This window comes from Pezoporus wallicus, unplaced genomic scaffold (genome assembly GCF_028554395.1).
Source record: "Pezoporus wallicus isolate ANWC-B61680 ecotype Strahan unplaced genomic scaffold, APGP_CSIRO_Pwel_v1 contig_447, whole genome shotgun sequence".
Classification (NCBI taxonomy): Eukaryota; Metazoa; Chordata; class Aves; order Psittaciformes; family Psittacidae; genus Pezoporus; species Pezoporus wallicus.
Genome location: NW_026636385.1, coordinates 1,044,466 through 1,069,506, shown reverse-complemented (window position 1 = coordinate 1,069,506; position 25,041 = coordinate 1,044,466). Strand labels below are relative to the sequence as shown.

General features: G+C 41.9%; 1 protein-coding gene across 1 annotated transcript; it reads right to left on the bottom strand.

Moving 5' to 3' along the window:
• Positions 1-1,370: 1,370 nt before the first annotated feature.
• LRP3 (LDL receptor related protein 3) lies at positions 1,371-24,797 on the bottom strand. The gene is made up of 7 exons (XM_057400174.1): positions 24,529-24,797; positions 19,475-19,522; positions 13,668-13,806; positions 5,769-5,977; positions 4,407-5,493; positions 3,122-3,254; positions 1,371-2,210 (listed from the first exon to the last, which is right to left on the bottom strand). The coding sequence occupies exons 1-7, from the start codon at positions 24,593-24,595 to the stop codon at positions 1,398-1,400; spliced, it is 2,496 nt and encodes an 831-aa protein (XP_057256157.1). The 5' UTR covers positions 24,596-24,797; the 3' UTR covers positions 1,371-1,397.
• Between the last annotated feature and the right edge of the window lie 244 nt (positions 24,798-25,041).

Below are 25,041 nucleotides of genomic sequence, written 5' to 3'. Positions count from 1 at the left end.
GAATTCCTACTTCAATAAACAAGTTTCTGAGCAGAAGAGTATTTACAGGGCAGCAGCATCAACTTCCTTGTTAACTCCTATATAAAGCATTTTAGTTTGTCACTGTGTCACGGGGAACTGAAGCAGAACTTGTGTTACAGCATGGGGGACCCTGGCCAATGCCCCAGCCATCACAACGGGGCCCAGCTACCACACAGAAATGTCCTGTCATCATGCACTGAGTCACTGCTGGTTTAGCAACATCACCCTTCTTCCAGGTAAATAACTTGCTCACGTTTAGTTAAACTCTAGAAATGCAAAAGGCGCTAGTTTACGTTTAAGTACTGAGCAATCCACAGTGTCAACTGTGAAAATGGCACTCACCTACATCAGTTCTTAAAAGAAAAAAAGCAAACAAAATACATCTGCACCTAGGTAGCCAATATACAAGCAAACTTGTGATGCAGATTTTACTTTAAAATAAATCAGAAATCTATCCTGACAGTTACCAAATGCTCAGTGCTTCCTTCTACAGCCAACAGGAGCTGTGAAGCATCAGCACCCTTTAGGGCACCGCCAATGTGGTGCAATCATAAAGTCCCTGGAAACAGACAGGAGGAGGGGAAAAAGAAGGTTGGGAGAAAGCAAACAATTCTCCAAACTTCACATCATTATACAGAGAATTTAACGTGACAACACAAAACAGAAATATCGCTGCAGCTGGGGTTCACTGCTCTCCGCTTACACTGAACCCTGCTAATCTCTCCTGCAAAGCTTTAGCAGGCAACACACCAGATATCATCCTGGGTATTCTAATAGAACCTTTGGTTTTAGCAGGTGCTTGAAGGTACATACGACCATCAAAACATTTCTGAAAGAAGCAAAGAAAGTCTGCAATTTCTGTGAAGAGGAAGCTGCAAAGGATTTATTTCCTTCTAACTATTTGTAATTAAAAATTATTAACTTCTACTTAAATGGTGATGTCTAAAAGACAATGTTATTTCTAGTTCAGTACTCAGACTGACAATAGTGCCTGCCCCAGGTTCCAAAGAGTTCACTCTAATTTCAGTAAGACCACTTGAAAAGCAATGAAACACTAGCTCCCTGAACGCAGAGTGAGTAAATGCACAGAAGAATTATCAGAGGATGGAAATGCCTCCAAACTGCAGGGACACATTCTTGCTATCCTAGCCCCTGACATCACATACTGGCCTATTTCTGCACCACTGGAATTTCAGGAATAGCAAGGAAGACAAAAACTTGTCTCATTTGGTCTCATACTGTACTCCCTGCAGGATTAAAGCACACTGGTTTTAAGAGAAAAAGTTGAGAGCATGGACATACCATCTATCCCCAAAGTGCACTGTCATATAAACAATGAAGTTACAAAATTTACAGGGCTGAACTAAAAATTTTTATTAGCAAACCAGTAAAGATTCATCATCACTGGTATTGATTTCAGAGAGGGGAGAAGAGGACTCTAACATTGGCACTTCCACAGAATGGCAACAAGCCGCATGAACCCCCAAAGGCTCCTCCCGGTATGAGTTAGAGCAACATCGGTTTTGTCCATCCACTTGGATATGAACATTCATGGGGGTGTCTGGATAAGCAGACTCCCATCTTTTTAAGGGTAACCTACATGGCTCTTCACTCAGCGGATGACTTCTACTTAAACTACTGTCCTCTCGGACAGTCCTCCTAGATGCTGACCCTCCATGGATCGTTTCTGTAACACTTTCAGATAAAGGATCTCTGAAAGCCTTTCCTGAATCCCCTTTACTGGACTGCTTAAGCTCACTGCCAGAGGTCTCAGCACCTGAAGGTTTACCAGTGCGTCCAGCCTCAGGCTCTGCATGTGCTGCTGTGCAAGTATTCAGTAAGACAGTTGAAGGCGGTGGCTCTGTGCTTTCAGTCTCTGACTGCAAGCTGCTACATACAGCTTCTTGTAGGCACCTGGCTTGACCAGGGGCATTTGCCTCTAAACTAGGTCCTTCAGGAGAAGGGGGAGGACTTCGAATAGTCCCAACAGCGCGATTGATGATTCCATCACCCAGTGTAGTCTGTGAAGTGCGGGCAGGTGTCAGGAGCGGGATCTGTCCTCTCACCCGAGGTCTGTGGAAAAGTCTGTTCCAGAGCCTGCCCAAGCGCCGCCGAGACGAGCTCCGTCTTGATGAGTGTCGTCTCATCTGCCTCCTCATGGCTGTTCGAATGTTCTGCAGCACAGAAGCCTGTAACAGACGTAACAAACTGTGATTTCACACATACTCAAAAGACTTCTCCTAACCCCGTTCTTTCCACTAGTATCTCCACCTTACTAGAATTCTCAGACTTTATCCTCACACTTCGTTGTTAAATGCCAGTTTTCTAATGAACTATGTAAGAATATCAAGGACAGCTCTACCTATACTAGAAGACTCTCCCTTAGAGTGTTTCCTTCATGAGTTTAAGCTCTGCCCAGGAAGATGCTTCACTCACATGATCAGACCACCACTAAAAAAACAGACTGCAGACCACTGAGTCCTCTATCATTAGCAATAGCAGAGGATCCTCAACAGATGTCCTGATGACAACAGCAGAGAAGAAAGGGCAAGGCAAAATAGTTTTCCACATGAGTAACAAACTGTAAGTGCTTTATATCACACTAGGAACTGTATCACAGGTGGACACTTTCAACAGGGCAAGGAGATTTTTGAGAACTCGGAGTTCTCAAAACAGAAGAATGACTTAATTCTTCCCAGTGTAATGTTTTTGTAAATGAAAAATAATCCCAGAATTTCCCCAAAATACTGCTAGGGACCTTACTTTCTTATCGCATCAGGCACATTTACAGTTTCAGCTTGAAAAGCCTTTTTTCTGTTTACTTTCTGACCTTTGTCTCTATTCATTCTATCTTGATGTACAGCAAAACAGCATGTGCTTATCTCACTGCTGTTCCCTAGCAAACACATTTAATGTGTTCAAAACTACCCACAACACCAAGATGTGTAACTGTTTCTTCAGCTCCAAGTAAAACATACGTATTTTTATGTAACTTCCATATAATGAGCACAGCTACTGAAAAAATACATTTCCAGATTGAGTCTATCTAATTCATAGTAGTTTGGCTGCTGGTAGTTCACTGGCACTCATGTCTCCATACTTGCGATGCATTGTACACAGGGAAGTCCTCAACTGGGGGGATAAGTCCCTGTGCAATCAGCTGTCCATAGGAAGGTGGAGCTTCCCGCCGCACAAACTCTGCCTCCAATCGTGTCATCTGGGTCTCAAATGCTCTAGAAATAGAACCAGTGAGAAAACATGAAACAGCAGTAACAGCGAGTTTGTCCTCCCTCTCTCACATTAATGTATAAAAACACTGCACAGGGCGCCACGCTAGCAGCAAACCCCCAAATGTTCAACCAGGCTCATGAAAATCTTATCAGGATGATAAAATAAATAAAAGGAGTAAAAATACAGGATATAAACGTCAGTGAATCAAACCAGTGCAGTCCTAAGTTGGACTCTGTGGCAACCAAAGTTGTATCAACTGGCCAGCTTACACCAGTAACAGCGGTAATGTGTTCAGGGAGGGCCCAAAGGTTATTTTTGGACAAGCCAACATTAAGAGCTGGAAACAATCACACAACAGAGGCAGCTTGCAGCTGCAGAGAGCTTTGGCTGTCCTGCCAGAACTGAGGCACCCAGGTCTCCAACATAGCATGGCTGCTGTTTTCCAGCTCCTTAATCATGCAGATGCTATCAGGAACGAATGTGAAATACACTGTGCTGAACACACAACCAGTGTCAGCAGCACTGCACAGAGCTGCTGCCTATGACAAGAGATGGGCGTCAGAAAGTCCCTTATGACTCTCTCCAAAAGGGCAAAACCACGCCTGAGCAAACATGTAACAAGCAGACACAGAAACACACACACTGTCCATATAACAAAGCATACAGTAGCAGGAAAAGGGACTACAGCTCACAACAATGGGAATGGTGGAAGTTAACAACCCTGTCCAGAATAGGCTGCACTGCTGCAGGACTTGGCTTTAGAAGAACTGAATATTAAAGTATTTGGGGAGGGGCTAGGGGCTATTCAGTTCAGATTTAGCAACAGTTCAGCATTCAGTTTTTGGCAGGGCTGTTTGTTGCAGGGGGAGGAGTGGGGAGAGGAAATTACTCAAAGCAGTTTTGATGTTAAGTTATATGCAGGTTCTGCCAGGCTGCATAATAAATGCGTATTTCTCATAGATCATACATGAGCTGACATTCCCCTCACTACTTCCAAAAATCTTAAACTACTCTTCTCTATGTCTAATGCAGTGACTGCTATTTAATTGTCATCAATTCCTTGGATTGATTTCACAGTATTTTCCAAGTTCTCTGGTTAACAATTAGCTTTTTTTTTCCTTTAAACGGAAAAAACACCACAGCAAGATGCTTACCTGTACTCTCTGGTCCTCAGAGAATACAATTTAAATGCACAACCCAGTGCTATCACCAGCAGCAAGCCACATACAAGACTCCCGATCAGAGCAGCTGTGATGACCTTCCTGGGAACAATCACCAGGCAGTTATGCTCATCGCTTCCGTCCTGGCAGTCTTCTTGGCCATCGCAGCGCCAAGTCTCGAAGATGCACAGATTTGTCCCACAGTGGAAGTTTCCTGGCTGGCAAGTAAAGCAGTTTTTTTCATCTGAGCCATCTGGACAGTTCTTTTGGTTATTACAGCGGTCAAGTACCGAGTAACAAAGCCCACTGTTTCCTTCACATGGGTATTCATTCTTCTGGCAAGCAGGACAGTTTTCCTCATCCTTGCCATTTGGACAGTGCCACCAGCCATCACAACGCTGCTTGTCTGTGAAACACTCCTCATCGCTTCCACAAGGGTGTTCCCAAGGAAGGCAATAGCCTTTCACCTGATAGGTTGCATTGAACCCATGCCCAGTGCTTTTAGACCGGGCATGGTATGATACAGTGAGCTGGCCCTTTGATGACTCCACACTCACAGAATGCCTGTTGTTGTGGTATGAAAATGTTTGCATTAATTTATCACCTCTCTCTTTGATGCCATCATACACTTTTACATAGTCATTGTAGCCTAACTGCAAATCGAGCTGCAACAGAACATGTCGATTATCCTGTGTGTCCACATACCACGTGCAACGAAGGTCTGATCTGCTGTGATCAGCACGGAATAAGTCTGGCGAAGCGAAAGATCCATAAAAATTACCCAGTCTTTTGCCACAGGAAAGATCAGGACAATTATCTTCATCCGAACCATCACTACAGTCCTTTACTGAATTACATCTCAGCTCGTTCATCAAACATTTGGTGGAATGGGCTGCACTACACTGGAACATTCCTGAGGGACAGATGCTGGATGGAGGCTCGGTCGGAGGGACAGTGCAGTTTCTCTCATCTGAGTTATCACCACACTCATCCATGGAATTACACTTCCAAGTACTGGGAATACACTTGCCATTTGCACAATGAAATTCATCTGACTGGCATGCAGCTTGACCTATCTTTCCTGTGAAAGAGGGCAAGGAGAAAATTGTCAGCATCAAAACTTCTGGAACCATCTGATGTCACATCTACTACCCTGCATGTCACAACTCATCAGCCAGACCAGTACACTTCAGGAATACTCTTAAAAAGTCAAGTGGATATAGTGTCAGCGTTACCATGCTAGCACCTTACAGTCACCAAAACTGGCCCAAGACTCCAGTCAACAAAAAAACACTACCTCTTCAGGTTTTGCCAGAGAGTGTGTAAGTGAAGCAAATAAAACTGTAAGGTTTTTACCTCTAATGTAAGAAAGGCGAAATCCCTGAGCCTGTCCTGAGCTTGCTGCATCTGAGTGAAAAAATATCCAAACATGGTCCCTTGCAGAGATGAAAGACGGAGGTATGGAAGATCCACACACTTTGTACTCTTCCCTTTTGGAAGATGGGCCGATCATCAACCAGTCCATTGCACACTTCTGAGAGTCTTCCAAGTCAAAGTTCTTAAAACTGTAAGGAACAAAAGAAAACACAAAGTTACAAAGAAGACATGTATCTGAAACAAGGCCAAACAGGAAAAACAGGCTGTGACAGCTGACTTTCTCCACCAAACAGTGCTGACATAAACACATCACATTCAAAGATAATGAAACACCCGTAGTACTTTGAGTACATATAAACAGAGCACTTAAATTCCCCCAAGCACCTATATCATGGGCATAAACAGCATGTCAAGTAGCTCCACAGGCTGAAAGGATGATTCCTCTTTTCTCAGTCCTTAAACAAAACTGCTTCCTAAAATACAGATTTGGGTAAAAGCAAAATTCCAGAATACATTATACAGAAAGCATATTAATTTCAGCATTAATATTTTCAACCTTAAAACTATGAAACTATGGAGAGACTCCTGTCTTGGAAAAAGAACAATAGGGAGCAGTACAAAGAACCCTAATGAGATAAATACAAGAGAAAAATCAACTCTTCATGCTAGGGAAAGAGCAAGAAGAGAATAGGACTGCAACAGGTGGAAATGGAACTTGAATCCTAACACCACTACTTTTTTTAAATCAAAGACTAAAATATTCCATTTCTGGGAATGCAACCGCAGAGCAAACAAGCCTATAAAATTTACTATCAAACCTCCAGCCCTTGCTGCTGGCCCAAGCCCAGTGATTATTCAGTAATAGCCTACCTAGTGCAAAGAAGTGCCTTGATTGTTTGCAGAACACTGAACATAACCAGATAATACTCCCTAACCTGTAGCTCAGGAACCATACATGGTATTTGTTGTCTGATGAAACAGATTACATTTGCATTCAGTAATCTGCTATGGCAATAGCATTGCACAGAGAAGCACACTCATTAGGAAAAGGCACACTGTTCAGAACACTTAGAAATAAATTTTGGTCCTATTTCATCTAACTCAGCCACACAGAATCAACTTGGCAGAAGTTTGTGTGTACTCACTGCAAATACCTAGACAGAAGTTTCAGAAAGGTTCAAAAGCTGCTGCAAAACACAGACCTCCTTCCACAAAGGACTTTTCACAAACATTAAAGACAAATTCTTTGGAAAAGATCATTTTCCGATATCACCATGCATTTACAAAAGGCTTTCAATGCCTGACACATCTTGCCCTTTGAAGGTGAAAGGGAAAGAGCAGCAACTAGATAAACTAGCCAACTCATTCAAGAAGATCCAGCCTACACACACCTCTAGGTTATGCTAAACATAGCAGCTTAATAACTCTCAAAAACAAAATTATCAGCAAGAGCATGTGAAGTAAGACAGCACTGAAAGTGTTAAGTTAAAATGGAAATTAAGATGTCCGACAACATTTGTACAGGCAACAACAATCTGCCCAGAAATACGTCCTTTCTCTTTTCAAACTCTTTTCCTCCCACATGCTCTATGTATCTTCCCAGCTGGGAAGACACATTCCCACAGCACCTAATTCTTTGACAGAAGCAATCGCATCAAGCTTCTGAAACCAGCATTTTGCAAGGAAGTTCTAGATGACTGTGCAGACTTTGGGGATAAGTATTAGAAATACCTATCTGCCCAACAACATTTTTTTAAGGAAATGGAACAGTCACTAAATGAAGAAATGGAAACTCAGAACTGGGAGGGCACAGGGAGTGACCAGAAAAACTTTTGCTTGTGCTATACAAACAAGATCATTTACTAAATCTTACTTCTATATTTATTTTAGATATACCGGGACAAATCTTCAAGCACTAAAAATGTGTTCACCTGTTTTATCCAGTTTCCAGCAGTCCAGCTAGTCCCACAGCCACTCATTTTCCCCACTCTGCTGAGAACAGCTACTTATGTCTATCAAGTAAATAATTCACCCACAGTGTGGTTACACAACAGACTGCACACACCCAGGGGAAAATTTGCCTATATAATAAGCTGTCTCTACCTTACATTAAAATGTATTTCTTTCAAGGAAACAAACAAATAAACAAACACTTTTCACTTTCACCTTGAGAATGCAGTATTGAAGATTGTTAATAAAGGGTGCTTTGGTTGGTTGGGGTTTCTTTTGTTTATTATAGAGGGTACAGAAAAGCAACAAACTTTAATCCCACCTTCCAAAGCAGAAGCACAGGCGTACAGAGGATAACTGCTTTTCCTGAGCATCGGCTTGTGGATCTGAAATAGATTCAGAGCGAATCCCACACTTCTCCACTAAGAAATTCAAGCTTTAGCCACAAAGCCAACTGAGTACATGGGTAATGAGGCAAAATAGACTTGCAAGGAAGTATCATCTTTAACAGCCTCCCTGAAAACACCATGCCTCTCAGGGATGCTCAAGCTACTGACACAAATGCTTTGGTATTTGAAAAAGGGCAATACAGAACATTCACAAGAATAACCTCTTTTTCAAAAACAATAAACATCTTACTCCCAGGTGCTTAGGAGTTTCAAACAGCATTGAATAAACACCATTTCTCTGAAATACAGATGTTCTATTTCTGATGTAGAATAGAAACTGTAGCAGTTACAAAATTTCTTCTTCTAAAGGCAAGAGCAAAGTCAAAGCAGTTATGAACTACCTCATACAAACTCATCAGCAGACATATTTTGAACAAATTTGGCTTTCATTAAGGCACTGTCACTCTACTCCAGCATCTTTTTAAGTTATATTGTCTTCACGGGGAGCAAACTTTTCCCCATTTAAATTGATGGTGATCTTACACAAGGCCAAAAGCCATCATTTGAATGAGCCATCAACCAACCTCACCACAAAAATCATTCTTCTATGAAGCAACATGAAACAACATGAATACATATGTGTGAATGTATAAATACATAAAATTGGGGTTTGCTTTATAATGCATTTGCAAAAACGAGGTTTTGTGTCAGAAATTTCTGCTATACTAATCTGACATGAAACAGCTCACTGATTATTTTACTCAAGAGTCCTGAAGAGTGCATTCAACCTTTGCTACTTCAGATCTTTCATTAGCTGTAATTACATCCAGCATGGCTGCTGTTACAGTCTTCTGAAGAATAATTTAATCCTGCTACCCACAAAATAGAACACAGATACATTTACTTACTCAGCTGAACATCCTCAAACTGAAATGCAAATTTTTCTACCAAAGGCATTAGTCCAGTGGTTTGAATGAGTGAGGGCATACTGTGGAAATGAGGGACAAATTCTTGTGCTCCTACTGCTTGTAGAACTGTACAAGTATCTTACAGTTTTTGGAAAAGTACTGTCTACAGTCATGGTTCTTGAGAGAGGTCTCAGACCATTTGTATCCTGAATCCACATAATTTTCTGTGATTAAAACAAGAATCAGAATCAAGACATGCTGAAACAGAGAGTACTAGTGGATAACGTCACCAAAATCTCACACAGCAACAGTCAGTACTGCAGTATTTTTAAACATCTTGGGCAGGGAAACACAGGGTTTGGAAGGAGAAGCAAAAGATGGGACCGTTCAGTCACTAACCCCCTCCAGCAAAGAGCTCTGAAGGAGTGCAATATGGACCCAGAGGTCCACCCTACCATGCAAGCTGCAGTGGTACACTGGTATATTGAGCACTTAGAACTGCAATATTAACAAGCACAACACCCATCACTAACACACAGAACATCCTTTGAAAGACTTTGGTCCTTAGGCTATTCTCACTGTGGATCTCCAACACAATACAGGAATCGAGGACATGTGTAAAAGATCAAAATTATCAGACCAAATTTTGCAGATTTTGTTTTTTCTGACAGATGCTATTCAAAAGCACTAACTTCAGTTATCTTGCTTTTGGAATGCCTTTTTCACAACTAATTCCTTTTAAAAGTCTCCTAACGTTATAAAAAAGTATAAGAATAGTTTATTAAACACTGGAAGCATTCAGGCTCCAAGGATCAGAACAACTCGATGTGAACTGACAAATGCAGCACTACGTTGTTTTTTACAGAATTCTGCAGAAATCAGTAAAATAATCTGATCTTTTCTTTCAGTGGTATGACACCAAGGAAAGGTTACCTCATCAGGGCTCCAGAAGCTTAACAGAAAACTACAGGATCAACCCTATTTATATCAGATACTGCCTGGTTTACTCAAGTGAAGCAACAGGTGCCAACAATGACATTTTTCCACCAACTGACAAGTATTTTTATGTTGCTGCAAAGAGCTTTATTAAACCAGATTATCATAAATACACATTAACACTCTAAATATGAAAAAAATGTGCTACCTGCAACACTAATGCGTAGCAGAGCTTTCTGCCATCTGAATTCCCTACAACCCTTTTAGTACTTTAAGCACAAGCAACTACAGATTCAAGCAAAAAAAAAAAAAAAAATCATTCTTAATAAATGGAAAAAGGATAAATATGGGATATAAGATCTGAATGAAAGTAATTAGCAAATAAATAATAATAAATAAAAATAAAATAAAAAAAAAAAAACAAATCTCCAAATCTGTGGTTTGCGCTAAAATAATTTAACTGGAGAACAAGTATTATGGGTGGATCAGTAGAGCACAGTCCCAAAATAAAACAGACTGCCCAATTAAACGAGAAAAGTTACTTCTATTTGCCAACCCCTCACAGCAAGTGCAGCCTGTGAACAACTGATGACTTAATTAGCTCATTAAAAACTGCTACTTAACCACTGAAGCACAAGGACCTGGAAGTCAGGAAAGCTCTATTTTATTCCCAGCTCCCAAGCACCAGCAAAATGTGGAACCTGAGGCAAGAGACACAGGGGCTGTTTCATCAAAGGCTCAGCCATGCAACTGAATGAAATAAATGGCTATTATAAGCTTTTTCCAATTAATGTCAAGTTCTGAAATACTGTGAGTTTGGTAAATAGACTATGAAGCAGTCCCTTCAATTCTTCACACAATTACAGACCAGCAAGCCTTTACAAGAACAGACCTCAGTTCTACTCAGAAATTGAAATTCAGATGGTATCTGACAATTCCTTTTTTCAAAGCCAATGCCATGAATCACTGAAGTGAAAGCCAATGAAGGTGATCCTCCATACCTCAATTAATAAGAGACAGCCTGAGTGGGTCACTAAGTAGATCACTTTTCAATACTGTTGTCTTAAATTCTGAGCATGGAGAACATTTCAATCTCAGCCCCATAAATGCCTACATTAAAACGCAAATCATTTATGCTCTGCCATCATTGGGGTTAATTACAACCATCAGGTAACAGCAACTGCTGAACAAAAATTATTTTTAACCTTTTTCTCAGATATGAGGAATACATATATAAAACCTGTAAAGGATGGTACAAAGGCAGTTACTGCATATGACATCTTTATTTGAGGGGTTATGTAGTCCTCTGTGAAAAACAAGCATGAAGACAGAGAAAACAGGTGGGAAAATCAAGTCATTTCCAAAACAATAACTAACAGACTGATTACCTGAATTTAAAGAGATACAACAGAGTCCTGGAAGACAGTGGCTACACTCTTGCTCCCAGGAACCAATAGCACCATTCCATCAGACACACAAACTTGAAGAAAGTATTGAAATGTGCATAATTAACAAAGAGGCATAAGCACAAAGAACAAGTATTTCCTGTTCTTGTGAAGTCCCACCCCCCAAGGATTTCTAAAAAGAAAACTATAAAGCAAAACAATAAGCACAGAAATAAGAGAATATGAAGAAAAATCAATACACACACACACACACACACACACACACACACAAAAAAAAAAGCAGACAAAGCTTCTAAAGGCCATGCCCACAGAAGCCAGCATCTTATATCCACATGTAGATCTGGACACTGTTCTATTAAAGCTGATGAACAGATTTATAAAAAATGACCACCAACTGCAGATGTTTTAGAAATCAAAACTACTTTCAACTGCAATTTTATCCCACAATGACTCCTGCTGTATCTCAAATATGATACTTATATAATGTTGCTGTCTTAGTGTCAATGAGAACTCAAGATCAAAGGAAAAGTATTCAGTGTAACATAACACAAAAGAGGTGGTGAGTTTTAAAAAAAAACCTTTCAAAATCCAGATGTTATCACAAGAGCTGTGTTTGATTTTCCTAGGAAAATTTAAAAGGCTACTCTTACGTCCTTATCAACAAACTGTTAGGACAAGCATACCCAACAGTTAAAGAGAAAAAGATGTTTGTATTTGAGCCCTTTTTTCCCAGTTTGCCTAGGTAAGTCAGCTGTTTCTTTTATGTCCTTGGCATTCTGAGTACAACCTTCTAAAGAAATCCTCAGATGCTGTAACATTTTGCATTTCATACACTGGAGTGACTCATTCCTAGTACATTTACCATCAGAAATGTAACACCACAACACTACTCCCCAAGATGTAAACACACAGCCCCCATTGTTTGCACCTGCACAGGAGGGCAGGAGGTGGTCCTTTATCCAGTGACAGAACACAAACCCATTAAGAAGAAATCTTTCAAGTCATATTGCTACGCACACATCTAAACTACACACACATTATTACCAGTTTCCGCATCTCAGTCTCTTTAGCCTCTGTTACACTTGTACTTCCAGAAGAGAATCCTAATTCTACCAGGGAGCTTTGAAACATTTTCTTAGCATAAACTGCAGTACTACTCTCCAAGTCAAGTCCTGTGTCTCATCTGTATGCTTTCTCAGTTTCCAATAATCTCTGCTTTGAAACAAATTCCCCAAGTCCAATACAATTTAATGGGGTTTAAAAGCATGTTGCTATTTATGGATCTCAAATGCTGGCAGGTATCTACTTCATTACTTCTGATGAGTAGCTCCTATTTTGAACTATGGATGGTGGAGCCCTCCTATTATTCCATCTGTGGCAGATTTATTTTTAATTGCTGAGCATCTGCAGTTGAAGAGGTTTGAAGTCCTTTTAAGCAGCTGAGCAAAGAATGAGCAGATGGTGTCAAATACAACAGTACCAAAAACCAAACAAAACCCCCTTTCCTGGGTTTGCTTATTTTTCTTTTTTTTTTTTTTTTTGAATACGAAATTCTTGGTTGGAGAAGGATATTAGGATTAGCACAGAGAAATTAAACACATATGTGCTACGCTGACATTATAGCCTAAACATTCTTAAGAAACCATTTATAATATGTTCTAGTCTTTTCTAAAAAGTATTTTTACAGAATGAGCTGAAATTGTACCACAAATGCTATTATTTAATTCTGTTGGAAATAAATATTAAGCAGAAAAGCATGTGTCTTTTGGTTAACAAGTAACACCAGGCAATGACTATCTTCAACTGCCCATTAAACTGAGCACCATTTCAAGACATTACAGAAAAAGCCATTTTTTTCTCTAAAAATTTTACAGATCCCACTGAGGCTGTTCCAGGTTTTATAGCCTTCACCTATTCCTATCTATAAGCAATGAAGAGAAAAAGGTCTATTTAACCTGAGTAAATGTATCACTGCTTCCCACCCCCTCATCTATCAGAGGTGGATGAAATCTCACACAGGTATAGTGAAGATAAATACATTAAAAGTCTACAAGTGATTTGTGTGTATAATAATGGATGTCAAAAGTAGCCTACAGGAATAAGACACAGTGGAACATTTTTAAAATGAGAGGTGCCCAGCCTGCAGTCATGCTTCAGTATAATCAACTTCAGCTTCCTTTGACCATCCAGTAGCTCTGACAGTCTCATACCAGTATATCAGGTAAGAACTCGCATTTTGTTTCACTTCAGCAAAGAAAACATTTACCTCCGCATAACATGAAGCCATACCTAATTGTTATCATGTCTCCGTGATCTCCTTGAATGAACCAGCTGCAGTTTACAGCTGGAGGATAGTTCAATGGCCAAGAAGGACTATAGATAACTCCCCGTCTCTCTGTGTGCTGTTCCAGTTTTCCACTGCAAGCAGCTGTTAATAAGTGGGAAAAAAAAATATTGTTAACAACAACTCACATTAGCTAGAAGAGCTTTCATCAGTTTCTGGGGATTGCAGACAAGTGAGAGTCAACAGTTTTACCCTCTTACTGCTTTCTTCCCTGCCCTGGTTCTTAATTAAAGCACCCCCTCTAAGTGTAGGTAAGTGTAACCTGCATTTCAATGCAGGATCAATCAATAACCTTGTATGAATCTACCACAGGCTACAATCAATTTTACTGCACAGATCTGTCACGAGGACGTAATACAGAAATCCTTCTTACCAGCTTCCCAAAGGCTGGGTATGTCACCCAGCAACTGCAGAAGATCCATATTCAATGTAAACTGTCTAGATGCTCATTTTATTGTAACCTGCTCCTGGACATATTTATTCTCCTCACCATATGACAGACCTGAAGAGTTTGTAATGGCTTAAAAAAAAAAAAAAAAAATTAAAAAAAATGGCCCAACAAAAAGGCAAACTGGATTCTGATGTCAAATGTTTTCATTGAACGTTACTGAGACGCTAAATTCCTTCTCAATTCCCATAAATAGGAGAAATTTTCCAGACAAAGGAGCAAACAGGGCTAAATAAAGCTCAGTATTTCCAAAGCACTTTCAGTTCTTCCTATGGAAAACAGCAGGCTAATTAAAACTACATTAAATAGTTGCAATTTGTAATTAAGCAATTCAAAAACGAAAGTAAAATGTTCCAAGGACAAGTGGGAAAGCCGTTGTGATGGGAAAATGTACTCTCTGCAGACTACAAGAGGGGAAACTCTCTGTAATGCAGTGGCTATTCTGAACATTCTCCAAAACTATTTTTAAAACAAACTACTATCTAGAGCATGACTTGTGGACTGCAGCTGAATATTCCAATTTTTGACAGAAGCTTACTTTCTCATAGCTTAAAAAGGCAGCAAGGAAAAAAAAAGCTGGGCTGCCTATACCTCCCATACACGTGCACTGAAAGGTACTGCATCATAAATCACAGATTTTCAGTATTGCTTGAAATTCAGCCACATAAATGCATCATTTTCAACTCACAGAACGGATCAGACTCAGCTGCACTGGAGGGCTGGGGTGAGAAGTGCTGGCAAGGCTGCCTGGCTGCAATCGGGTCAGGTGGCAGGGCTGCCTGCAGAGCTCCTGGCTGGGGACAGGCCAAGCTGCAGTATACCCCCACCAGTAAATCCATGCCTGGCACTATGTTTGTTCACAGCAAGCGCTTTTGAAGCGAGAGCCACAGGAATATAAAAAGCAGGAGGTGAGTAACTTACCTGAGGCAAAACATAAAAAAAGCCATTATTTTTACTCTCCAACTAAGGCATTCCACTGAACATATGCATATAATTCCTACTAGTTTCAAAGGCCACAAAAGCATACAGAATACACAAATACAGGAAAACATCCCTTCTCCAAGCAAATATTTTGCAGTAAAGCAGTTATGAAAAAAAACAACTTTTTTATCACATTGCTAGTGGAAAAATACTGAGATGCAGACGCAGTTACAGAAATATAAAAACAAATGGAAGATCAACAGGACTTTTTAACTATCTTCTTCAGTTTGTTCAGGTCTATAAATGTGCCCCTCTGCACACTTGTCACTGCATCAGCGTTATCACAGCAGCGTAAGACAAGCTGGAGCTAGCAACCATATGAAAGGAGCCAGAAAGACCGTATTTGGTAACTGCCAGATTACTAAAACTTCTCAATGGGAAGGAAACAAAATGCACAAAGAAGAAAGAGCAAATACACCAGACAGCACTTTCCAGAGGCTTCCAGCAGCAGCTCTGCAAATACTTCTGTTCCCTTGTACCAAACTGTGTGCTGGATTAACATCCCTTATTCATAGTATATGCATTAGAATAGAATCATAATTAATACCAAGCTTATCTTGGTTTCCATTCTGAAGAAGTCCCACTGACCTCCTGGTGACTCCACATGAGCACTTCAGTCCCGCATTCATCAGTGCAGTTAGGCAGAGCTATTATTCTCCCAAATATCTGCTTCTCCATTTTAAGAAGTACTTACAAAGATCCTGAGCAGCAGTTATTTGAAATATCCCACCTTTTTTTTTTTTTTTTTAAGTAAGATTACTAGCGGTTTTTGTTTTGCAATAATGCACAGTTTTCTAATTGGTAAGCGGGATCTGATGTAACATGACAGTTCAGGTTCTCAGAAATGCTTTTACTTAATAGCACTGCACACCTGCTACAAACATGGGATACGAGAAGAAGAACAGATGAAAGACTTCCCATTTCAACAGAAGAACTGTAGCTGTGAAAACCTAAGGACATAAGCAAAATAAGGGCTAATACTACACGCCATTTTGGGCAGTTCATCTGACAGTGGTCATTGCTGTTCAATGGTTTTGCCCCTCTGACATAAAACAAGCATTTCCTACTTGCCCTACTCAAAATTAAAAGCACAGCTGCTTTGCTCTTACAAAGGCTCTTGATTTGAATGAACATCTAATCTGAATTCATACTGCCAAAACATAATTCCACTATTTTAAAGGATAGGTCCACAGTCCCCTAAACCTCTTGAAGTGAACTGAGGGCATACACCCATCACCCCCCAAAACTACTACTATGCTTACCCAAACCTCACTTAGCTGCCCTATGCTTCTGGTGCATTTCCCACCAATGCTCATAACTACAGGACTTAAAATGTATCAGTAGATCTCTTTCTTAACCAGCCGCCTGCCTCTACCCCCTGTACGCTGACTGCTGTGTGGCAGACAAGGTGAAGTGCCCAAGCACCACTTTCAGCAGCTGTTCCTCCACCTACAAACATTTTCATGAAAAACCTGTACTTAACAGAGCCATCAGTGCTGGCAACAAAACAGAAAAACCACACAAGGGCACAGTGCATACTGCTGGGGTTTCAGTGGCAGTAAAGCAGCCTCACTTCCCTCCTCAGCTCCAGGCCATGAAGTCTGCAGAATCACATACGTAAGTACTGTGTTACTAAGCTGGGCTTCAGGATGACACCGTGAATCCTTCAGGAAAATAAACAAAAGCCTTTTCAAATTGCCAAAACATCTAAAGGAAAGGGAAGTCTCTAAATAGAAAGGCACGGTCCTGGATTCATCAGGGACAGCTCACAGGAGTGGTGACAACATTTTTTCAACAATTGTTCTCTGAATATATTTCTTCAGCCTTTCTGCACAAACCCAGAAGTGAAAACCCAATTTACTAAAAGCCTCAAATGGTTTGGTTTCCACATTTAGGATTACTGAAGAAACAGAATGGTTGGGCAAACCAACCCACCAAAAATCTCACCAAAATAGTGCCTTTAAAAAAAGATGAATTCTGAAGACAGATAATAATGAATTTTTATAGATTAAAAAAAGCCAAACTTCAAACAAATGCCAGAAGAGGTTTCAGCTCAGAGTTCCTGTCAAGCAGGCACAAATCTTAATAAGGCTTTTTTTGTAATAATCAAATGGATTTCTACTGTAAACAGCAGTAGATTCCCCCTGCTGGTTAAATACAAATATATATGTCACAAATATACTTGAAAGTTTCCAAAACTTTACGTGAATAAGATTGCTCCTATTTTCGCAAAAGCAACTATAACAGAACAGACGCTGGGCTCCAGCACAGGACAGTGCTGGGGCACTAAGCTGTGCAGGAATACATTTTCACACGACCCCAGCAAAAAATAAATCCTGCAGTTTCACACTCTTCTGCCCCAGGGTCTGCCCAAGTCCCACAGGACACAATGCTAACCATCTGCTCCAGGATAAAGGATGGTCTGCACCTGCCACAAGGAACCTTCCCTCACAACTGAACGCTTGGTGATACACACTTCCTCAAGTAGCTATCTCAGGGTCAGCAGGAAATTCTGAGTTCTCCAAATCCTCCCTCAAGGAGAGCTTGTACAAGTTGCTTAATGCAGATCCCTTACAACAGTGAAAAAAAAAAAAAAAAGCATTTAAGGCTCCCCTCCACTTCATCCCTTCATCCAGTCTCCAGCAGGCTGCTTCTGCCCCGATCGACAGAACCAGCAAAGGCACAGCCCAACAGTTCAATGGTTCAACCCACTGATCTGACAAAACCTGAGCTCACGCTCCACTGGACCAACACACTGAACTGGCTCACTGTGAGCCTGGGGAGAGGGGGCTCAGTGGGAGGACTGCTCACTGGCAGCAGCAGCAGCTTTTCTAGCTTAAAGGTGTTGTACAAATACAGCCAAGGCGGTGGCTTGACTTGTGCTCTTCAGAAGTCCTTATTTCTGCTATTCGCTTTCTGAAAAGAAACTGCTCTTTACCTCTGATCTCATAAAGATCACCTGTAATAGGCTGCTTTGTCAGGATGTGGTTAGGATAGAAGCAGTCCTCCCAACTTTTATCAGGGCTCCTAAGGAACATCTCCTGCAAGGCAGGGTCATCTGCCTTTCAACTGCACTATCCTAACCTGTTATCCTTCAAGGCACAGGCAAGAGAAGCTTCACATGGATCACACTATTGCAAACATTTTACAATCATTTTTCTCCCACCCACCCCCCCCAGCTCCAGTTACACTGTCAGGAGACAAAGTAATTCAAAACTGTATCAAGAAAAAAACATGAAGGCTGGAGTACACTGAGGACTTCCTCATACTTGAAAGAATAAAAGCCAAATGTTACAACTCCCCGCTTCTAGCAAAAGAACAACATTAGAAGGCAGCAGAGCCAACTGGATGAATTATTACATATTTCAGACAGAGGCAGTACCACCAGTCTAGACCAGCCACTGTATAATTACTTAATTTATGCTTTGTAAACTAACATGCCATACGGCCAATGGGTGCCAAATGCCATCAAAAGACATAGAAGCATCCACGCAGAACAGGCTGGGACATGGAAGACATTCTGCATTTTTAACAATGAAAGAATGGAAATACTATGTTACAAACAACCCATGTCCTACATGGTTCATCCACATTTCCCCTAAACTAAATGTAAGGAAGTTACTTAATCAAAAAATTACTACATTTTCCTGATTTAAGCCTTCTCTCAGGCCCCCATGTTGACTTGAATGCTCAAGCTCCCACATTAATCAACCCACTGCCTTAGAATTATTCTTGTGTTTTCCCATATCCTTTCCTCCTGTTTCCCTTATTTGTTTTTTCTGGTTTAATTTAACCTGCAGCCTCTCTGGGCATAAAGTATGCTTACGAACGAGACTGGATTGACAGGCACAAGAGGGCCCTTATCACCAAGAGGAACCTGATTGTAATGTTCCTGTAATGTCAGCAAGTCACAGTACTGCTATAGAGAAGGAAATGACACTAAGTGCTGCAATTCTGGTTGAATTTCCACTTTGACATTCATGAGACATTTTTAACATCCTTGGTTTTGCTCCTCCAGGAATGGGCCACTGTCCCTTGCTTGATATTCCCAGGCACAATGCCTAAACAGTTTTCCCTGAATATATCAGCACATGCTACGACCTTAGACTCAAGCTTGTGACTTTTATTTTTCTAGCACAGTGACATCGATGAAGTCTATAACCCTACGCAGACTTAAAAGTTCTAAACTTCCTAAAACATCTCTGTTACTCTCTCTTATATGGCAAACGTCACACTGTTTCGTTAAACAGTGAATTTTGCATGGGGAAGAAACAGTAACAACTCAAAAGAACAGTAAATACAAATAAAGAAAGTATTTCTTACCTAACGAGGTAACAGCACTTTCTGTTTTCCCAGTCAGGAATAAATTCACTGTGTAAAGACAGAAAAATAATGTTCAGACAGGTTCCAGCAGTACAGGGCGGCAGTCAGCAATGATACAGTTCTAGGTGTTTGCTGGGGTATTACTATAAATGTATTGCAGTCTTCCAGCAAGAACTTTGCTTATCTACACAGGCAAGTCATGTAATCAACTACATGTAATTATCCTTCACTTCAGCTATTAAAAATAAAAAATAAAAAATCAACACACAATATTTGTTTAGTATCTGTCAAATATGCTACCAAAAGAAACAACTGCTGATCTATTCCATGGGATTTTTCTAATTGGGGAAGACACAAGAACAATTACACTGAAACATTCATCATCACAGCTAGTCACTTCACCTCTTAAATGCTGGAACATAATTAATGAGATTATTATCTTTAAATACATCTTCTCTGAATAAAGCAAAGTTTGTTCCTCTCAGGTGAATGTCACCTTGAAAATGAACTGCTAAAACTAACGTGATTACTTTGACTAATCAAAGGCAATGAAGCTTTCAAAAAGGTCCACTGGTAAAATCAAAACAGGATGAGCTGGTGCTTGCAACACACATCTGACTTACAAATTAGTTTCCAAATATTCTCCACTTTCTCAGAAGTCTCCCCTCACAGTATATACTATTAGAGTGATCTGGCAAGAGTAGTAACTGCCAAAACAAAATTTCTCCTGTGTCACTGTTGCACAGAGGTCAGCGTTAACACGTAGTTTCATATTAGCTTCCACTAAGATTCTTTAAGTCACTTCTCTAACAACTACAGCATATTCCACTAATTGCTCTTATTTTAGCACTGTTCTATAATCTACAAAGACAGCCTATTAATGAAATGACAAATGTTTAAAAGAACTAGAAAGGTTTAAAAGGTTACCAAAACTTAATTTACAACATTCCATACCACTTTGGCTTTATTTTGCATGTGTTAAGTCCTGAGTCTTTTTACAGTCGATCTGTTGGCCAGTATTTAGTAAAAAACATCATAAAAAAATGAACAATAGGAGAAGAGAGGAAGAGAAACCGTCCCTGTTCCCCACAGTCACTTGGGAAGCTGCTGCCAATTAACACTATTTATGTCTCAGAGTAGCATGTAGGAGCCGGGGGGCCCCCATTGTCTTCGACACTGTCCAAACACATCCTGAAACAATGACCCTTGCCCCGACCACCTTCTGGTATAACTTAAACCAGCACAAGACGAAAAAAGTACCTACCACTAAAGGGGTGAAAAAGGAAAAGCTAAAAACAACCCCTTAGCTTGCCAGTTTGACAAACCAGTCATGGTTTTCAGTCAGTAGTGGATGTGAATTATCTCCAAACTGCAGCAGCCCAGGTGCCTATAGCAGTTCTTTCCTGACTTATGTCTGGATGTCCAGTTTGGACTTTCTCCTTCCTGAAGCCAGAGCTCCAAGAGCTAAATGCAGACAGCGATTTCAGCAGGCACACAAACTGCAACGGACCTTGGGCTGAGGCCAGGACCTGCAAACCAGGGAGAATGCTGCTCCTGGCATCACCCATTGTTACAGGGCTTCAGAACAAGGACAAAGGCAGCGACTCCTTACTCCTTCTAAGTGGTTGCAGGGTTGAGCTCTTAGTAATGCACAAGGGAAGGAGCAGTGTATATTAGATGTGGCTTGAGAAGAAACCCATGTGAGCTGCAGCCTTCTGTTAATAAGCATTAACACACTGTTCAAAGGACCTTAACAGCACTGATTTTATTACATAATTAATGTACAGTGACATTTGTTATATGGCAATAACAACATGCCATGTAATGATTTCCTTTGTTTCACAGTGCCATCCTGTTCCAATAGTTCAGTAAGCACACCTAGGAGTAACACTACCATCCTGCACCAGGAAACTGTTAGGCTCTGTTAACCCTTGCTCTGTGACAGAGTACTGCGTCTGTTTGTGACAAGCCTTGGAACACAGTAGCAACAATGATACAACATTGTCCCACATGGTATTAAAGTGCCGTTATTCCTGTAACGATAGTAATATAACCATAAGAAGAAATTAACCAGTGATTAAGTTACACATTTCTTTTTATGAAAACTAAAGATTCTGTTCTGCTCCAAAGAAAGTACATAAATATTCTCTGTGTAACTGTTACCACCACAACTGAAAGAGGTGTTTTAAGATGCACTGTACAGAAACATCTGGGTGTGTACAACCATTTTACAATCTTTCCTCATGTTTCCCATCCAAATCTTCCTGATGGCAGCAACAGAACATGAGAGGCCAAGCAGAGGTTCCCTTGCATTGCTGATGAGGGGCCCCTATGACCTTTAAATGGACATAAGTAGCATGAAGACAAGAGGCATGATAGAGTGGAATTGGCCAGCTCAGAAGCACATTCCTTTTTTCCTCAGGACTGTGTCAGGCAGCCCTAGTTTGCAACCAGAAGGACAGTTAGACGCAGCTTTGCACGCCAGGCCTGGCAGATATCTGAGGAAGACAACCCCAAAGATGCTCTTTTACCTCTGCAAATGCAAAACATCTTCTGGCTGCTGTTGCAAGTTATTTGCTCTCATTTTCGAAGTCTTTCACACTAGGAAGTCAGCAGTCAAGAACACTCTTTAAACAGTCTAGGTTTCACAACAAGTACTTTCCCAGCCACTGAATAAGCTCACGGTTTCCAGTATCTGTTTTCCTCACTCTTGGTCTCACTCAAGACCATCAAATCAAACAAGAGTGCTGTAAACCAGTATTTTCTAAAGTACTCAGCTCTCAGAAGTGTCAGAGGCCCAAAAGAATGCCCAGCCACTCCCTCCTGGGTTGTCTCTTACCAAAACAAAATCTCATGAAAATACAAATAAGTGAGAGACCAGAGGTATACTAGGAAGTCTGCTAGATGCTCTTTTTCTTAACTGTTGGGCAGACTTATGGGAAAGTCAGAAAAAAAACAGAAGTGGTTCAGTCGACTTGAACTCCCCTTAGGGAACTTACTGTGCCATTCATTTGGATTGCTAAATAATTCTCAGGGTGAGGTTTTCAGCTGGGAAAGCAGTTATTTGGATCTAAAGGGAAATTTACATCTTGGCACATCCGAACCAGATGACAGCTACCAGGCTTTTCCCACAGCCAGGAGAGGCAACAGCTACACTGTTTTGATTACTTCCTATTTGATGTCCTCCACAGTTTCTCAAGAACGAGAAACAAAATGGCCTCATGACAGAACAGTTGCAAGAACAGTTCCAGACTCTGGAGCAGGAGTTTATGGACAAGGTCACATATAGCAATGGTCAGTGGCAATGCACCGATACAGACACCAAACACCACATACAACCCACAGGAGAGCAAAAAGTAAAAGGAAAGAATGGCAAGGAGCAAGAAACAGGAGTAAGGATGAAAGGAAAGGACAGACAAGCAGGAAGTAAAATACAAAATCCCTTAAAGAAGCAGAAACATTACTTTCCTATGGGTTCACTGAACCAGAATACTTTACAAGCTTGGCACTTCCCATGTTTCTCCACTTCCACTAATATCAGCTGTGCAAGGCATAGGAGACATTACAGCTGAAAATGACAGCCAGACAGTGAAATTCTGGGAGTCATAGAAAGCAGAAATCTACTAAACTTTCAATCTGGTATTACCCACAGCTAAATACAAGAACTGTTCTCACTTAAACTCTGGAGTTTACATAATCTTTTATTATCTTATTAGACCTTTTAACAATAACCATTCTATTTCTGTTAGATAACAAAAGCTTTAACAAAGGTCTGACCAGACGACAAAGAAAAAAAGTAAGAGATATGGCAAAGAAAAAAAGTAAGAGATAGGGCAGAAACTTGCCTAAATTTAAACCGGCAACTCAGCAGACATTATTCTCATGCTGTGCACATCTCTGACATCCCTTTAAGAGCCTGCAAGAAAACAGTCGCACTAGCTAGAACGGATGTTCAAACTGTTTTGTAGTTTAGATAGCTTTTTACACTGCACTTCCGTTAATTAAAATAGATACACTTCAAGTAACCAGAGCAGCTTTCAAACTTCAACTTCCTACATTTTCTAGGCAAGCAATGATGTTATAAAAAAAATCCACTTCTACAAAAATAGAACAAGCAGTCTGGCCACAGATACCCATTTCTGATGATTTCTGGAACAAACAGTAACTGTCATTTGGGATTGTTAAAAATGAACTCTAATCCACTTTATTAGCATATAGCTGTGGTTTCAGCACATTCTAGTTCGAGGAGCTGTCGCAGTTTACCAAACAACTGTCAGGACAGTTAAGCACAGCACCAGCACTGGAGAATGCTGCAGCACCAGAACCCGTCAGTGCACACAGAATGAAGCACTCAGCTTTAGTAACTCCCCATCTCTACGTGCCCCTGTTAAATATGTGGGGCCTTTCTCTCACTTTTTCTTGCCATCGCTTCCCCGAACAAAAACAATCTTCCTTAACAGGAAGGGCTGACAGACTGGAAACCAGTAACACGCTTCATCACGTTGCCATAACTTAGCACCTGCTGGGAAGCAGAGCTGGGAGCGATCGCTTCAAGCAGAAGGAAGGGAGGAAAACAGACTATGGCAGAGAACTGGGGTGGGTGTGTGATGTTTTCCACCCTGCCACTCAGAGAAGTGACAGGCAGGCGAGCAGCGCGGCCGAGAAGGCGGCTCGGAACGGGCCGGGAGCCGCTGCCCGCACCGCTCCTCGCAGAGTTACAGCCAGGGGAGGGCACCGATGATGCCTTATAAACTTTTTTTTCCCAGTGCTGTGCGGGGTTGCCGCCGCCGTTTCAAAGCCAGGGGCAAGCCGCTGGTTTCCGCAGGGCTCCGTTCGGCCTCCCCACTGCCGGGGACAGCGAGCAGGGCGCCCTGAATAACCCGCGGCCGCGCCAGCCCCGTCTGTCTGAAAGCGAAGAGGGAAATGAGGGGTTCGCCGTCCCGTCCCGTTCCCCCACCCCGGTAACTTCCCGCACGGCCGCAGGTATTCCCCCCCCCCCCCCCAGCCATGCCCGGACATGCCCCGCCGCAGGGGAGCGGGCGGCCGGCACTCACCCAGGCAGATGGCGGTAAGCGGCACCAGCGCGCCCTGCCGGAGCTCCGCGGCCGATGCTTTCTCCATGGCGGGTCGCCGCCGCTGCTTGCCCTTCACCGTGAGGTGGGGGGGATCCGCGGCAGCTCCGCGCCCGCCTCTCCTCTACGCCGAGCCGCGAGAACCTGCGGCGCGGCCCGCCCGCCGCGGGGCCGGGAGTGGCACCGGCCGCCGCTGCAGCCCCATGGCCGGGTCACGCTCCGCTCTCCGGGGCAGGTGGAGGAGGATAGACCGCAGCAGCAGCGCCACCGCCCCACGTGACAGGCCCGCCGTGCAGCTGCGGCGGCCGGGCCGGAGAACGAGGGGAGCACCGCCCCGCTCAGCGCACCTGAGGGGCCGCGGAGAGCCGGCGGGCGGAGCGCGGCCCGGTGCGGAAGGGAAGGGAAGGAAGGAAGGCAAGAGAAGGAGGGGAAGGCAGGGCCGGGCCCGCCCGCACTCCACGGCCGGGCCGTGGGGCCTGCTGCCCGGTACGGGGG

Coding starts and splice junctions, on each gene's coding strand:
- LRP3 (XM_057400174.1), bottom strand. CDS start 24,595: ATGGAGAAAGCATCGGCCGCGGAGCTCCGGCAGGGCGCGCTGGTGCCG. Junction 5,978..13,667: donor GGAGACATGATAACAATTAG/GTATGGCTTCAT, acceptor TGTTCCTTACAG/TTTTAAGAACTTTGACTTGG. Junction 5,494..5,768: donor TCGCCTTTCTTACATTAGAG/GTAAAAACCTTA, acceptor CCTCTTTCACAG/GAAAGATAGGTCAAGCTGCA.